The sequence below is a fragment of the Gastrolobium bilobum genome, unplaced genomic scaffold (assembly GCF_033153095.1).
Source record: "Gastrolobium bilobum isolate Gb01-03AN ecotype WA unplaced genomic scaffold, APGP_CSIRO_Gbil_v1 utg2195, whole genome shotgun sequence".
Taxonomy (NCBI): Eukaryota; Viridiplantae; Streptophyta; class Magnoliopsida; order Fabales; family Fabaceae; genus Gastrolobium; species Gastrolobium bilobum.
In genome coordinates this window covers 202,172-219,248 of record NW_026895782.1, presented here as the reverse complement: position 1 = coordinate 219,248, position 17,077 = coordinate 202,172, and the positions used below count along the sequence as shown (strand labels likewise).

Below are 17,077 nucleotides of genomic sequence, written 5' to 3'. Positions count from 1 at the left end.
CATCATATCTAGATAATGGATTAATGGCTTTTGAAAATTTATTTTCTCTGCCTTTATTTGGGGGGGATGTTATCTTCAGGCTCGATCGCTATGCATTTTCTGAATTATTGCTCTTATCGTACTGTCAAAGATTTCTCGATAATATCAAACTTTTATAAAACGTACGAGAGAAAAAAAGATCAATGACATCTCCTCTTGTTCCATACATACTATTTTGCAAGACGGGCAAAGACACTCTGAAAGGTACGATAATGTTAAATGTATACAAAAATCTGAATTAAATATATAACACCAATGAAATTATCATAACCATATTGCATACCTTCTCTTCTCTAATAAATTTTTATTTTATTTTTATGGCTTTTTCTGTTTCCCAAGTATGTTCCTATTCAATTGGATGAGATTAACCCTTTTCGTAGCACGGAGTGCAAAGGTTTTTACCACTTAGCTAAAGATGGTAGAAACAAAATCAATACATGACGGTGGCAAAGCATAAAATTATAAAGTTAGTCATTTGATATACCATGGTTCAGGCTCAGCTATCAAATGGCCTAATTACAAATCCTAAATCTACAAATCCACAATTAGCTGTGCATTTTATTCTCATTTACATTATTCACTTGTGGAATCCTTAGTATTGGTCCCACTCGTCCATCAAAGCACACCAAGCAACAACTTTAATCTCCATAGAAGGAGACTGAGAAGCAAAATCCCAATCTCAACCAGTCTTTAAATTTTATCCTATTATTTATTGTCATATTATGAGAATGAAAATATAAAAATAAAATTAATGAATATTATATAAATAATAATAAATTTTACTATAACTATGAATAAATCTCTGGTACTACTGTTGTACCTAGATTCAGTGCATCTCATCATTACACATCATAGGAGAGAAAAAAAATCTGACAGAAAAAACAGAATTTTAACTAACATGTAGTATTTTCATTGGTGAGATGTACTGAATGTACAGTACCAAAGATTTATTTCCCTTTTAGACAGAATAAGAGTAGACAGAATAATATATCCCTTTCTTTTATATCAGATAACTTGATCTTGTTATATGCATAAGTAATATGGGATAATTTATCACCCCACACACACCCATTGTAGTATTCATGAAAATTATATAGAAAAGTGAAAAATATATGCAAATCATAATATTTGATAAGTATATATAAGTAAAGTATAAAGGATTGATGATGGGTGGTGGTGAAAGACATGGAGGGGCCTATCTTAAAATGGAAAAACTTTGTTAGACATGAGTTTTATGTTTTGGTAATTTACAAGCAAGCAGGTAAAAACAGAGTAGGAAAGAGAGTGTCCCATTCCCCATCCCCCACACAAAAGGTGGTGGGAAAAAAGTTCTTTTTGTACACACTGCGATGATGGCGATGATGATGCCTGCAATCTCAAACACAAACACAAACACAAGCATAAGCATAAGCACAACCTCTTCTCTCTCTATCTCTCTTTTCTTCTGCCCCCTGCTCTCACTCTCTGCTCTTCCTTTTGCAACCATGGTTGATCTCTTCTCACGTATCTCTCTCCTATGCAAATTCACGAAAAGCCCATGAAACTTGTGACCAAGAAAGAGACATGGAGAAGGAGAAGAAGTGCGGGTGCTGGGCTGTTCTGAAACGCGGTGTTAGAGGTGCGTGCAAATCCTCAGCTTCCAGAGACCCTGCTAACACTATCCCTCGTACTAGTCTCGTTTATGATGCAGGTATATAGCAACTATTTCCCCATGGTGGAAATTCAGTGCTTCCATTGTGTGTTTTTCCTTCCTGATTTTGAATCTCAAGGACTAGTGTAGTGTCAGCGTCTAATTAATGCTCCATTTTTGTTCCGCCCCATATGAGTCTCCTCTCTTTTTGACTAGTTTCTTTTTCTGAAGCTCTTCATCTCTTCCTCCTTCTCCTTCTCTCTCTCTCTCTCTCTCTTTCCACTGCAGGGTTGTGCAGTTTTGAAGCACTTTATTTCTGGGTTTGCTTAAAATTATGGAATTTTCAGGGAAAGCTTTTCTTTTTTCTTTTACTGTTACTTTTTTTTGTGGCAGGCATTTTTATGGAGTTCAATTATGATGTGGGTAGCTAAAAAGATGGATCTTTTTTCTGCTTTCTCGCTTTGCTTTCCCTGAACCCTTTCCCCATCCTCTTGTTATAGACTCTAAAAAAAGCATATCTAACTGCATAATTCCCTTGAAGGAACATGGGACACAAGGAGGAAACTAGTCCCTCTTGTAAAATTCAAAAGGATTTCAATTTCTCATTTCAGTAGGGATTGAGTGAACAATTTTTCTGATTTTCGAAGTTATCAACTTACTCTCAATTAAGCTGCCGGATTTTGTAGTTGAAACCGTGAATTTTATGCTGGTTCCAGTAACATTATTAGATCCAAAACCAAAGCCAAACGCAATTATAATCTATTTCATGTATAAAATAGTTATAATCTCAAGAAGGAAGCCTTCACATTGTTTTATATTGATGCAGCAACTGAGACACGATACCTGAATGCTAGCAATCGAGCCCTTTGTCCTCCTTATGAAGCTCGACTATCTTCTGACAATCCTGATCCCACACCTAAGGAAAATAAGGCTCCTTGCCAGCTCCTTCAATTTACATTTCAAGAACTAAAAGCTGCAACTGGAAATTTCAGACCTGATAGCATTCTTGGGGAGGGTGGCTTTGGTTTTGTTTTTAAAGGATGGATTGAGGAAGATGGAACAGCCCCAGCAAAACCTGGGTCAGGGATTACAGTGGCTGTCAAAAGCTTGAAGCCTGATGGTCTTCAGGGCCATAGAGAATGGGTGGTTAGTAATATATCTGCTTTGGGTTAGTAGATTAATATCATAAAGAATTGTTTAGGACATGCTGGAGTAGATTGTAACATGGCATTTTGTTAATGCAGGCTGAAGTTGACTTTCTTGGACAGCTTCACCATCCTAATCTTGTGAAACTTATCGGCTACTGCATTGAAGATGATCAGCGGCTTCTTGTTTATGAGTTTATGACCCGTGGAAGTCTAGAAAATCATCTATTCAGAAGTGAGTTTCTTCCTTGACTTACTATATAGGAATTATAAGGAATGCTATATCTAGAGATTATGTGATAACAATTTCTAGGTTTCTAGCACAAATCATTTCCTGTTGCTTGAAGAATAAACAAAACCATTGGATTTTTACAAAGTGATCTGGTTTGGAGCATTTAACAATGGCTTGTTGAATTCACAATTGATTACTACCACTTTTATAACCATTTAAAATTAGCTTGCAAAATGTGATCTCATTTAAGATTTTTGTCTGCATACAATGTCATGAAGTGTTTTATGAGCTGTAGCCAATGACTGTATAAAGTTAAAGGAAGAATTATACACTCTATGGTTATCGGAAATCCTCTGTAGAATTACCAAATTAAATACCAAGTATTCTGAGGAAATGAACAAGAAATTGTATGTTTCCTATAGAAGATATTTCAGTATTTACTGGGATGCCTTGAGAAATTTGCATAATCTTTTTTTTTTTTATTTCCTTCCATGAGTTCATACCCTTTCTGAATCATATTCTAGATCACCTAATCACTTTTCCTTTTCACTCTTATTTTCCTTTTCCCTCTTATCGCTTCCATATTCTTTATGAAGATGACAGATCTAGAACATCTTATAACTAGTCGTGATGTTCTGGTCCCTTTCATCTTAATCCTTGTACCTTACAATAAAAGCGCTAATGTTGTCTACATTTTGAAGGAACCGTACCTCTTCCATGGTCCAACAGGGTTAAGATTGCACTTGGTGCAGCAAAAGGATTGGCCTTCCTCCACAATGGTCCAGAACCAGTCATTTATAGAGATTTTAAAACATCAAACATTTTGCTTGATACGGTATGCGGTTAGTGATATCAGTGTCTAAGAGGGTTTTTTTTATTTCTTTGATAAATTATTAACGCATAGCGTTTTATAGGAGTATAATGCGAAGCTTTCAGATTTTGGTCTAGCAAAAGCAGGGCCTCAAGGAGACAAGACACATGTTTCTACCAGAGTTGTTGGAACTTATGGTTATGCTGCTCCAGAATACGTCATGACAGGTAACAATGTAGCTGTAAGTAGCTTGAAATGACAAGAAAACTCTTTAGCATCAGATACACCACAAGAGTTTCTGAAAATCTTGTGCTAAAAGTTGTATAATGGATTATAATTTCTGCCACAAAGCAGAACATTATGTAATAGCAGCACATGCCAATCATTCAAGAAGGCATTTGAATCCTGCGATGGCCTGCAATGGATTTATGATTGTTATGGAGAAGACTGCGATAGTCCTCTGGGTATCATGTCAAAATGATTGACTTTATGTATTTATTTTGTTTGTTTCTGTTTACATATGTCCTTTTAACTTAAATACTCCCAACATTGGCAACACATAAGCATGTCCTAGAATTCAGTGTGATCTCTGGGTTTGTTAACTTACCAACTAGCAGGAATAATCAACTCGTATGACACCTTTAGACTTATTTCCATTGCCAAGGAAAAGAAAGAGCTTGCACAGAGCATCAAAATTTTCAAATATGCTGACATATGTCAACATTCTGATGATTTTATTGCATGCTCATCCATCCAGGCACCATAATATGGCATAGAAACCTTTCTAAGACCTATGAGAACTAACCAGTTATACGATTTTCTGTTTCTCTTTTGACCAGGACACTTGACAGCTAAAAGTGATGTTTATAGCTTTGGAGTTGTGTTACTTGAGATTTTAACAGGAAGAAGATCCATGGACAGGAAGCGTCCAAGTGGGGAACAAAATCTTGTTTCATGGGCTAGGCCATATTTAGCTGATAAGCGAAAACTGTACCAACTTGTGGATCCTCGTTTGGAACTAAATTATTCTCTAAAAGGGGTGCAGAAAATTTCCCAGTTAGCTTATAATTGCCTCAATAGAGACTGCAAATGCCGTCCTAACATGGATGAAGTTGTGAAGGCTCTGACTCCATTGCAGGATCTTAACGACCTTGCAATCTTGTCTTATCACTCTCGTTTATCTCAACAAGGGAGACGAAAAAAGAAATCAGATGGAACTCCACAGATCACCTACAATCAATCCAAGAGCATCAGGGCTTCTCCGTTGAATACTGGCAAGCAGCATCGATGATGGGAAGTGATCCTCTTCTTTATCGCTGGCTCAATCATTTGATTGAATCAAAGGTTGAAATGCCTCCTTTGTTGTTGTTGTTATTGTTGTTGTTGTGTGGAGATGGACATTTCAAGCTTACATAATTTTTGGGTGTTTAAAATCTGTCAGAGCCAGAAGATTGATGGAAGAGTAATGATATATTGATTTTCTTTGTGCTCTTCTGTTAGAGAGCTAACCATCAATATTGAAAGAAACTTGCCATTTGCTAATGTTGTAATTGAGAAATCCTGTATGTATATGAAAGGTCTGACATCTCAGAAAGTGGTTTGCAGCAACCTGAATCAATTGCGTTTAGCACTGGAAATAACATTTTTCTATTTTAGTGGTCAGACTTTTATGCTTTCCTTAATTCTATTGAATCAAATCTAATAGCATATATTTTCAAGGAAATCCATCCGAATCAGCTTATATGATTGATACAAACATGGAGAGCATATGTCTTTATGCTGAGCATAATTATCTGTGGACTGCATTCTGCTCATATCTGTCTTCAGTGACAATTTGAATTGGAAGAAGGAACCTGAATTTGCTTTAACTTATTCCTTTGATTTTTAATCCGTAAGAAAGGTAGTCACGACCGACTCCAACTAATTTGGGATAAAAGTGTTATTGATATTAATGTTGAAGAAAGATAGCCACTATTCGTGCTTATATCAAATCAGCTATTATTTATAGAATCTCCTTGCCGTCAGCAACGGAAACTTAGCCACTTCTAGAATCAATCATGCTAGTCTTTCGTAAGCTCACTACATTCCTTCTTTTGAAATTCCCTAGCATGAGGGATTAGGCTTCTTTTTTTATTCTTTTGGCACATAAATAGGCTTCTATTTATCTTTATTATTTTGCCATTTTAGATAAGAGGTGCCCCAACCGAGTTGAGAATATTTTGACATAGGCCATCTTGCCCCATCTCTCTAGTTAGTTCTGTCACAGGCAAGTCACCATGCTCAAATTAGAGATTTCAAGGAAAAAAAAATTGAATTTATGACCATTTTGTCTAATGGTAACCACACATTACAAAATATCTCATGGAACAAGTCACCTTTGAAAAACAAATTAGCCACTCAAACTTTTGTGTTACAAATTTAATTTCATTGGATGAGTAAAGATATCAAGAATCAAACTTTTACTCTTGGTCAAAGTAAGTTTCGATGCGCAATTCCCTTATAACTTCCAGTTGTTAGGTGCAGACCTTTTTGAATCAATATTTAAACTGTGTCCACCACAAAGTCAATAATCATTGAGCTGTTTATTTTTCGGAAAAGAATTTGAGACATCACTATACTCCTCATCCCTGTACTTCTTAATCTTGAGGTTACAACCTACAATATTTACCTCGATTAGATTAATTAGTCATCTGGGACAGGACGCATGCTTGGTGAAAAAGAGCTAAACATCCCCCTTTAGCTGGTGACAAACAAATAGTACAATGGCAACCCAATCACGTACTTTTCTGGGCCCTGTCAAAGTCTATGGACTATGATATCTTATCTTTATTATAGTAGTAAAAGTTATACTCACAAATCCAACTTATTTTCCTGCAAGAAAGAAACCCAGTAAACACCACATCGTGGCAGAAAGCAAGAAAAGTAAAAAGGCAGAAAAACCAGCAATAATGCCATTTCAGTGGTTACTTAGTTGGCGACGAAAACCTTTTCTGTCCCCTTATTATGCCAGCATGTGCAAATCCAAGATAGTGGCAAAACTTTTAACAGGTGGGTACTCAAACTAAACCAGAAGTAGACATGGTTTATAAGACCAAAAAACATGAGCTAATATCCCAGCATGCATATTAAGATTTAATTGGACAAAATAACTAGCTATATTTGATCTTAATACCTTATCTTGTCACTATTAGGATAAAGCAAAAGCTTCTGTATGGTCCATTTTTAATATCCATAGTCCTTCTTCCCTTCAGTGTAATCCTCTTGGCCTACTAGGCTACTAGTGGAAATGGGGGAGCAGAAGCCAAAATGTTCACAGAATAAGGAAAAATTAACCATCAAACACACGATGAAAAAAGTGTAACATATTGATACCAGATTCCCATTTGCTTTTCTGAAACAATGAGCGTCTGTTTGTATAATTCAAAGGGCAAAACTCCTTGTCTATTATTGCTGTTCTTTCTTTTTCCCCACTTTAAGGAAAAAATGTCAGAACAATGCAACATCTTTTTGATCTTGTAAGATAATCCCTATTCTTCTAGTACAGTCCACAGAAATGTAGTAAGGTGCCTGCTCCAAAAAAAATAAAAGATTATCTTGATGTTTAGTTCCCAGAAAATCCGTTGGAATATGAAAGTTATCATTTTGAACTAAAATTAGACCATGCATATATATATATATATATATATATATATATATATATATATATATATATATATATATATCGAAAAATTCAAAATTCAGTCACTGGACTGTCCACTGAGTGAATTTTGACTATATTTTCCCGCGAGAATATAGTGCAAAAATATTACAATGGTGTTCTGCAGGTGTTCTCCCGGGAGAACATAGGCAAAAAAATTTGTGCACTATATTCTCGCTGGAGAATATAGTGCATTGGACCTAATTTACATCAAGTCACTTGATACTCATCAAACTCTATATATATATATATATATATATATATATATATAGGGAAATATTATTCTCCTTTCACATAACATAGTTTCTCTCATGTTCTCTCACTTCGATTTTCGCACCCCACTTTTTTTTTCTTGTAATGGTAGGACCCACTCATTTTATCTCTACAACATAAGATAACTATCTTATGTAAAATGAGACTAATAAAACCGATATATGTTGTACGAGCAGCAATCAAATACTTGCCATATATATACTTGAAAGCATTAAATGCGAGGAATCATAATCATACAAAGAATGAAAGCATTAAATGTGGGGAATCATAACCATACAACTATCATTACTGTACGTAAAACGGCTGTAGAAATGATTTTACTATATATATATATATATATATATATATATATATATATCGTTTCTCAGGTTGCTTGAGATAACTTTATCTTCGGCCACTAAATCCACTAAATCATAGCCGTACAAAAATGAATCAATGGTGATAAAAGAAGAAAGAGAAAAAGGGAATCATAACCATTCAAAGGTGAATCAATAAATATAAGGAAATAAATAAACAAAACGGTGTAGTTTTGAACTTGGCGGAGATAAATATATCTCAAACAACCTGAGAAATATTTTTCTCATATATAATATATATATATATATGTGGGAGTAAAATCATTTCTGCAGCCGTTTTACGTACAGCAACGACAGGTGTATGGTTATGATTACCGACATTTAATGTTTTCATCTTTTGTATGGTTATGATTTCCCGCATTCAATGCTTTCAAGTATATATATATATATATATAGCAAGTATTTAATTGCTGCACGTACAGCAGCTGCAGAAATATAAACACCATATATGAGTTCGTTTTTTCTGCAGTAAATGTAGATAAGTTATCTACATTGAGCCCAAAATGGGACAGAAATCAATGTACTTTTGTAATTATAATTTATTTCAGAGTTATAATAGTCTTTCTCATTAGAATTTTTTAATCTTTCATCCCCAAAACGACATCATTTTGGGAGTGAATGTAGATAAGTTATCTACATTCACTATAGAAACATTAAATGCTATATATATGAAAAAAATTTCTCCAGCTACTTGAGATAAGCTTATCACCATCCACCCCTTTTTAACTATGTATTTCTGAGAATATATAGTTATAATATTAATGTTGTTTTTCTCTCTCTCTCTTCACGTCAGGCGATAGGTTCTGAAAAGTGACTGAGGAAAAAAAAACAATTTTAACGTTATAACTATGTATTTTCCGGAATACATAGTTAAAAAGGGTGGCCGGTGATAAGTTAATCTCAAATAGCGGGAGAAATATTAATTAATAAGTTTGATTCCCAATAAATAATAATCGTTGATTGACGAAAATCAAAGATTAAAATCTGACACTGATTTTAAAGTATCTTATCCATATATATATATATATATATATATATATATATATATATATATAAACTCATTTTTAACTGAAGCTTGATCTATGCATATAATTAAGGCTAAAAAGCTTCTTCTGTCAATGCAAAGAAGCATCTTCGGCTGTTACTCTCACATTAAAAAACGGGTCATTTTTTTTTCTTTTGTTTTTTTTTTCTAAAAACGGCAGGCCCAGTTTTTTTAGCCAGCTACAAAAAAAATTCTTCTGTAGTGACTGAAGAAGTATAAAGCCCTATAATTAATGTATGATTAATCATTCTTAGGATTTGAAATGAATTGGTTTCTTACCCTTAATTCTTGCAGGAACTTTTATAACAATCATTATTTATTTTGACAACCTCTTTTTATTCAACTAAAAACTCTGATCATTTTATATATTAACTCCAAAATTTAAAGAATGTTACCGTGCCATACTCTTTTTCTTGAATGAGCTATGCTTCTTCTTTTTTCTTTTTCTTTTTTATAAATAAGGAGAGGTAAGGTCCTGAGAGAAAAAAAGAAACTATAGAGAAGTACTTGAAAGCATCCTTTGGAAGGAGCTATGCTTTTCGTTGCTGGTCGGAAGAACTCATATTAAGAATAGAAATATTATTTAGGAATATTTTGATATATTATGATTTATGATATTCTAGAATTTTTTGTTTCTTGTTTTGCTCATTTATGTAAGAGCTCAAATTATGTACAAATCAATCACAAATCAATGAATCAATTTTTCCCTTATTTCATTTTTTCATAATTTTAATATGGTGTCAGAGTGATATCATCTTCTATGAGAGCTTTTCGTTGCCCATCTTAAAAGGGATCAAAAGAGAAAATAAAAAATTCTAGAATATCACAATATACTAAAATATTCCTAAATAATATTTCTATTCTCAATAACTCATCAACTTAAATATAACCCCAACTTTGGACATGTAATTATGTGTTAGTACAAATTTTTGATTATGACTTCTAGATATCATTATGCACACCAAAGCCCGTAGCAGATAGCATGTAGTGACTTCCCAAGAATAAAATCTTTGGAGTTTGATTATAACTTTAACTTCAATAATAATCAAAGTGGAAAAAAGAGAGGCTTTTGCTAGTATTGGTAATAAAAAGGGGACTATACGCTAAATGAACGGCAAGGTCGTATTGACTGACATGAAAAAAGCGCGTACGTGAAAGTAATGGGCTAGTAATGGACCACAGATCCAACATGCATGATGAGAAACTATTGCTGAGAAGAAGAAAAGAGTTCTCTTCCTCGAGGACCTCAACTTGCTCAACCAGTTTTTCTTTGTTAATTCTTTTCTATAAGTAGCACATTTTCATTTGATTAAAATATACAATATTAAATGAGAAGTGTTATATTTACAAATTTTTTATTTACAAACTACACTATGTATTCTTGAAAATACACTAAGTTACACGGTGTACTTTCGGGAATACATATATAGTGTAATTTATAAAAATTTATAAACAAAATTTGTAGACGAATCTTTTCCCATATTAAATTTATCCATTATCATTTTCTCACCCAAAAACAAAATCATTTGATTATCAGGATTCGGACATCATATTGAGTATATATGTATTTGGTATCTTCTTAAAATTGCAAACATATTTAGGTATTGAATTTGGGACAGGATCGTTTACAAACCTTTTTGAATTTTTTTACAAATTACACTATGTTCTCTCGGGAGAACATAGTGTAGTTTGTAAGAGTTTATAAAAAAAAATGTTTGTAAATATAATCTGCCCCATTGAATATTTTAAAGAAAGATTGTCCATGAATTTTTTTTTTGTCTTATTTTTAAGGGAACACCAAAGTAATCAATGCAAAGTTTGGATGAGAGGTAAGAAATGAAAAATTTGACTCGTGTAAAAGATTTTGGATAAATAAACTGAAATTCAGCATACTTGAAGCAACATATTAATTTGAACACTAACAAAATCTAAAAAACCATTTATAAACAACTAAGGCAGTATGTGTTGAAAGGTCCTTTTCATCTACCTCACCAAAGTTGCCAAAGTCAAGAGCTTGGCAGTAGGGTTGGCAAAAACGAGTCAATCCGTCGGGTTGGCTCGTAAACAATCAAAAATAAGCTGGATTGGGTTGATAAAAATAAGCTGTCAACCCGAGCCAATCCGACCCGAACCAGCTCGTGAAAAAACAAGCCAACCCGCGTGTCAAACGAGTTAGTTCACGGGTTGAGTTTTTTTTATAAAAAAATACAAAATATAATGTACAAAAATGGACAAAACTCATACATGCTGTCATCATTTTTCTTCCTTCTCTAAACCTAAGTCTCTAATCTTCTGACATTCCTGTCATTTTTATATTGTTAGGTGTGTTGACTCTGTTTGGTTCAAATATCTTACCTACTTGGTAGCAAGTGGTTCTGATTGTTTCTTGATGTTGATGCAAATTTATTGTGAAGAAAATTTGAAACTAAAATATTTTTCTTTTATTTCTCATTTTGTAACCCTTTGTTTAAGCTGATGGAAGCCACATAGCTGGTGCATTAATATTACAGGGCCATTTAAATAGGTTGAAAACGAGCCAACCTGCGAGCCAACTTTCGAGCCAACCCACAAGCCATATTTTTAAGTCAACTCGCGAGCCAACCCTAACCTAACTCGGGTTGGGTTGGGTTGAGTTTTCTGACTCTCTTTTTTTCGAGTCAACCCTAACCCGACTCGCTTTTTTTCGGGTTGAATGCGGGCTGGATCGGGTTGGACCGGGTTGGCCCATTTTGCCAACCCTAGTTGGCAGTGCCATAATTAGAAACTAAACTCTTAAGAATTTACATCCTTCAAAAAATTTATTTAAACAATATATCTTAGTAGCCAAACATAATTAAATAGCATATTTATAAGTAGTATTTAACATTCCAACTCTATTACGAAGTAAAATGAAAATAGAAAATTTATTTCATGAATACAATACACATATTGCAGGGAATTCATCTAAAAAACTCAACAAAATATACTAAACTTATCGATCTAGCTTCCTTATTTTTCCTTCTTTCTTCAATTTTTTTTTCAGCCAAGAACCATGGCTGATAGAACGTTCAAAATAACTGACCATCAATCTCCTTTCTACACTCATTCATCTAATAGCCCTGGTATTCTCCTTACCACTGTCTTGCTCCGTGGTCAATCAAACAACGACAATTGGGCTAAATATCTCAAAACTGCCCTCAAAGCCAAAAATAAGCTTGGTTTCATAACTGGAGATATCATCGCCTCAAAGGATGACAAATCCGACGAGTTTTTTGTCTGGACTCTATGCAATTCTATGCTGAATAGCTGGATCCACAATACCATTGATCCTCAATTACAACCATTTATTAAATGTTTTGATACTGGGATGACTTGAAGGAACACTTCTCCATCTCCAATGGTCCTCGTATTTTCCAACTAAAAAGCACCATGTCCTCCCTACGACAAAATGGCTCCTCTATGGCAGACTACTACACCAAACTACGAGCCATTTGGGATGAACTGGAGACTAGTCGGTCCCTACGTCGTTGCACAACAGGTGCTGCTTGCGAATTTACAAAGTCTGTTGCTGATGAAACAGAACAGAACCATGTGTGTCAATTCGTAATGGGTCTTGATCATGCTACTTACGGTCATGTGCGCACCCAAATTCTGAATACCAACCCACTTCCTACCATGAACCGGGTTTTTGCAATGCTCTCACAAGAAGAAACTCATCATTCTATAGTCTATTCTATAGTCTCTTCCACTGCAGAACTAATTTATGTTTGTGAATTTGCTTCATTGGAGTTTATAACTTGAAAAAGTATGAGGTTGACCCAAAAAAAAAAAAAAAAAAACTCAGATCGTAAGCTCATAAAAATTTAAGAGTTAACTCGCGAGGTTGACAATAATATGTGCTTCCTTGTTAGGTGCGACATCATATTTCCTTTGTGAAGAAAATTGCAAGTACAGCTTCGGGCGTAGATTGATAATTTTATTTATTTATTTATCATTACAAAAATAAATACTTATCTACATTTCAACTTATATAAAATGGATGAGTTTTGTTTTCATCACATTATTTTATGGAGGAGATTCTCGACTTCTGAATCGTGATATTCTCCACTCTATCATTTATCAAGATTATCATGATATTAATCAATTTGTTAGCACTCCAACTGTTTAAAGACATAATTTGAAGATCACTCTTCCTATCAACCTCGCGGAAAGTAATAATTATTAGTTAAGCGCAACTTTATTTTCTTATATTTTTTATTTTTTTTTGATAAATAGCATATAACCTTGCGTTTATAACGTATTGCAGGTGGACTCAGCGACACTCATGGACTCAAACCTGCGAAGTGCAAACTTCACTTTGATAGCACTTGTAATATTAAGGATTTACTGCTTTATCAAAAGTTATAAACCCGCGTCTATGACATGCTTAAGGGTGTGAAATAAACCCAATCAGATGGTGATCCTACCCGAATAGTATCAAAATAATCATATTTTTTCAAATCATTTTAAGAATCGACTCATACTGGTTTACTAATCGAAACATGATCGATTCTTGAATCGAACCACTTTACTGATTCAATTTGGTTAGAATCAAAAATCAAACCGAACCAAACCTTATACATTCCTAGGACTAGGAGTGTGAAAAAATCAAATAAACCAAACTAAACGTAAAACCAAACTAAAATTGCACCACATTTGTTCGAACCCGTTTAAGAATCAAACCAAATTTTAAAATTGATTCGCTATAGAAAATCAAAACAAATTGAACCATACACACCCCTAAACATGCTAGGAGTGAGCTTGAGAAAGCTTCCCACAAAACCAACCATTCTTTTCCTTTTCAAATTAAATTTCCAGAATGATTTCTATTAAAACAAATTGGGTTCAGTTTGACTTAAACCGTAGCTCAATCATCAAATTACTATACAATGATTTACTTTGGAAGTTGATCAAACAATAGTGTTCCGTTCGTTAAACTAGTTAGTTTAGCTGGGAGATTCACATTCATGTATTTCAATAAGTTTCCCACTTTTCTACGAAAGTACACTTCTTTAACAAACTGACACAAGCCTCTTTGTCCATTTCTTTGAGTAGGTAAAAATGTAAAAAGTTAAAATTGAAAATGTATTTAGATATATATATATATATCATAAAGTTCACACATAAAAGATGAGAATGGAAAAAATAAAATGCATGTAAACTTTTTGTTATGTAACAACACATTTTTACTTTTTTACCTTCAAACATGAAAGAAAAACTAGGATCATGAATCTGGATTCTGGACACAGATCAATACATAAGCATAGCTACACTACCACTGATGATCACTTCTCCTCCCATTTTAACTTTTGTCACATACTTTCTGTCGGATCACCTTGAAATTAGTGACCTGCACGAGGGAGAATACACACATATATGTAATAACTTTGTTCCTTGATTCATACTCAAAATCAGACCAGAAAAACCAGCACCAACAGAGAGAGAGAGAGAGAGAGAGAGAGAGAGCATATATGTGTATAGATATATACTTACCTGTGTGCTAGGTATGAGAAAGAAAGTAGTCATATATAAATCACAATCCTATTGCACTTGAGATTCGGTGGATTTGCTCGTGGCACCAACTAGTTTAAATTCAAGAATTGGCCCAAGAGGGAAATTTTTGTTATGATAAGATGTATGAATAACAATAATGGAAATATTCTGACAAGAGAATCTGATGAGTTGGGATGAGCTGGAAAGCAAAGGAGGGAACTCTCATCAAATAATAAAGTGATATTGGCGCGGCTCAATCTGAGATCGTATTTTACAGCTTCTACATGTAAAATCCGTCTTCGGATTGAACCTCACCAACATCGCTTTCTCTGCTTTCCAAATCCCAAACATTATCATTATCATCATCATCATCATTCTCTCTTATAATTAAGATGAAAAGTTGATCTGATCAATATACCACCATGGATATGACTTTGATCAAGATCCATTGTTATAACCAAATATTTAGTGGAGATTATTGGTGAAAATTTCAAGTGGTTTTCATGGCTAGCTCTCCAATAGCCTATCTACCAAAAAAGGAAGAAAAAGGTGTTTCAACATTAATAAAGAATATCCTATATGGTCCCATTGTGCACCTAATCACAATTATTGGGTGTCCATCTTGTAAGTAATTAAAGCATGAATATGAAATGCGACCATGGTGGAACTGGAAGAAGAGAGGTTGTGATATAAGGTTGGTGTTTAGGAACATCACTATACTAATTAACCACACAATTTAAATTCTCCAATTGATGGGAGTCACTATCAATGCATGCGGGTGCAACTATATATGCGCCAACACCATGCCTAAATGAAAACTAATAAAGTGGAAAGCACGAAACCCATAAATACATTTATATTCCTAGCAAATTGAAGTGGGTTCTCCACATACTAAATCACGGGTAGAACAAAAACTGGGAAATGGACAAAAGACAGAGGCATAGGTTTTTTTTTTTTTTTTTTTTTTTGGTAATTTGTCGTTATATCTTGTAATTCACACTAACTCTAGCTATTGCTTCTAACGTTGATGATGATCAGATGGAAGATTTTTTTTTTTTTTTTCAAGGATGAATGGAAATAATTGACTAGGGTTAGACTGGCCTCATTAGACCATATACATATATAACATATATTCATGGGGCATCCAAAGAAGGAATAGTTAGTGAGGAATGATATATGATCAATATGTGTAGCAAAATAAAATACTTGAGCTTTATGAACAAAGGGAGAGAGAGAAAGAAGGGTAGAAGATGAGAGGTGTGGAGGTGAGAATTGGAGGGGTGGAGAAGCAGAGAATGTATATACTGGTAGGTTTTGCCTCGGGATGAGAAGGTGAAGGTGGTGAGGGGAATGATGTCAAGGGGGAGCAACACTTACTTTAGGGTTTGTCATGCTTAGTTTGTACTCAATAAAATCAAGCTCTTCTGTCTTTGCGCATGCACCTGAAATATTCTTCACACACACACACATATAAATGAAACATATCCCAAACAACTCCTTTAATTGTACCCTTTCTTTCTAGCATTAATTATTGTTTTTAACTAGGCCCCTTTTTTTATCATGCTTGCTTGCATTTGATTATGCTTTTAGCAAGAGAGAATAAGATGGTTGGCTTATATGCACCCTGTTTGTATGAACAAATCATGGTTTTCTAAAAAATAAAGTCCATCTAAGACCACTAGGATAATTTAAAAGGGGTAACGATAGATTAAATTGGATTTTCATTTTATTTTTTTTGGGACCAAGATAACCTAGTGTTGCTGTGTGACTAATCACATATTTCATTTTAAAATAAAATAAATAAATAAATCTGACCATCCCATGTCTTTCTCGCATGATCTTCTTGAATTAGACTAATTAAGTTGCGTTGCATGGCACATCCCTTTGGATCTTTAGTGACCAACCCTCTGTCTATGCCACACATTATCTCAAATATGGTACTTTTGGTAATGTGCAGATATTAATATAAGTAATTCATGTTATTAAGTATGCTAGAAAATAAAAGTATGTGGTCAAACTGTGCATTCGTGGGGAAGAAAAAAAAGGGAGAAAGAGAGTGATATATAGGGAACAAAGTGCATAATGTCAGAGAATGGATTTGTCTTGAAAGAAGTTTCGGAACGTAGAGAGTTTGCCATCTTTCGCACACAACAAATAGGAAAAATAACCAACAAACAAAAGCGCGCGGGGACACCGGCGCCAAAGGGGCCCTGCCTTGGGCCTGTATTAGGAGACACACTCCTTGGGTTTTGCTAATTACCACTTTTCTTTTTTTTCCTCTCCATTCTTCGCCACTTCCTCTTATTCTTGCTTTTCTTTTTTTCATTTCTAAATGTCA

The 17,077-nt window shown here is 34.2% G+C and overlaps 1 protein-coding gene across 1 annotated transcript; it reads left to right on the top strand.

Moving 5' to 3' along the window:
• The first annotated feature begins 1,310 nt into the window (after positions 1–1,310).
• On the top strand, positions 1,311–5,504 carry LOC133295950 (serine/threonine-protein kinase PBL34-like). The gene is made up of 6 exons (XM_061494887.1): positions 1,311–1,729; positions 2,496–2,815; positions 2,914–3,049; positions 3,748–3,881; positions 3,961–4,084; positions 4,697–5,504. The coding sequence occupies exons 1-6, from the start codon at positions 1,603–1,605 to the stop codon at positions 5,146–5,148; spliced, it is 1,293 nt and encodes a 430-aa protein (XP_061350871.1). The 5' UTR covers positions 1,311–1,602; the 3' UTR covers positions 5,149–5,504.
• Positions 5,505–17,077: the final 11,573 nt, after the last annotated feature.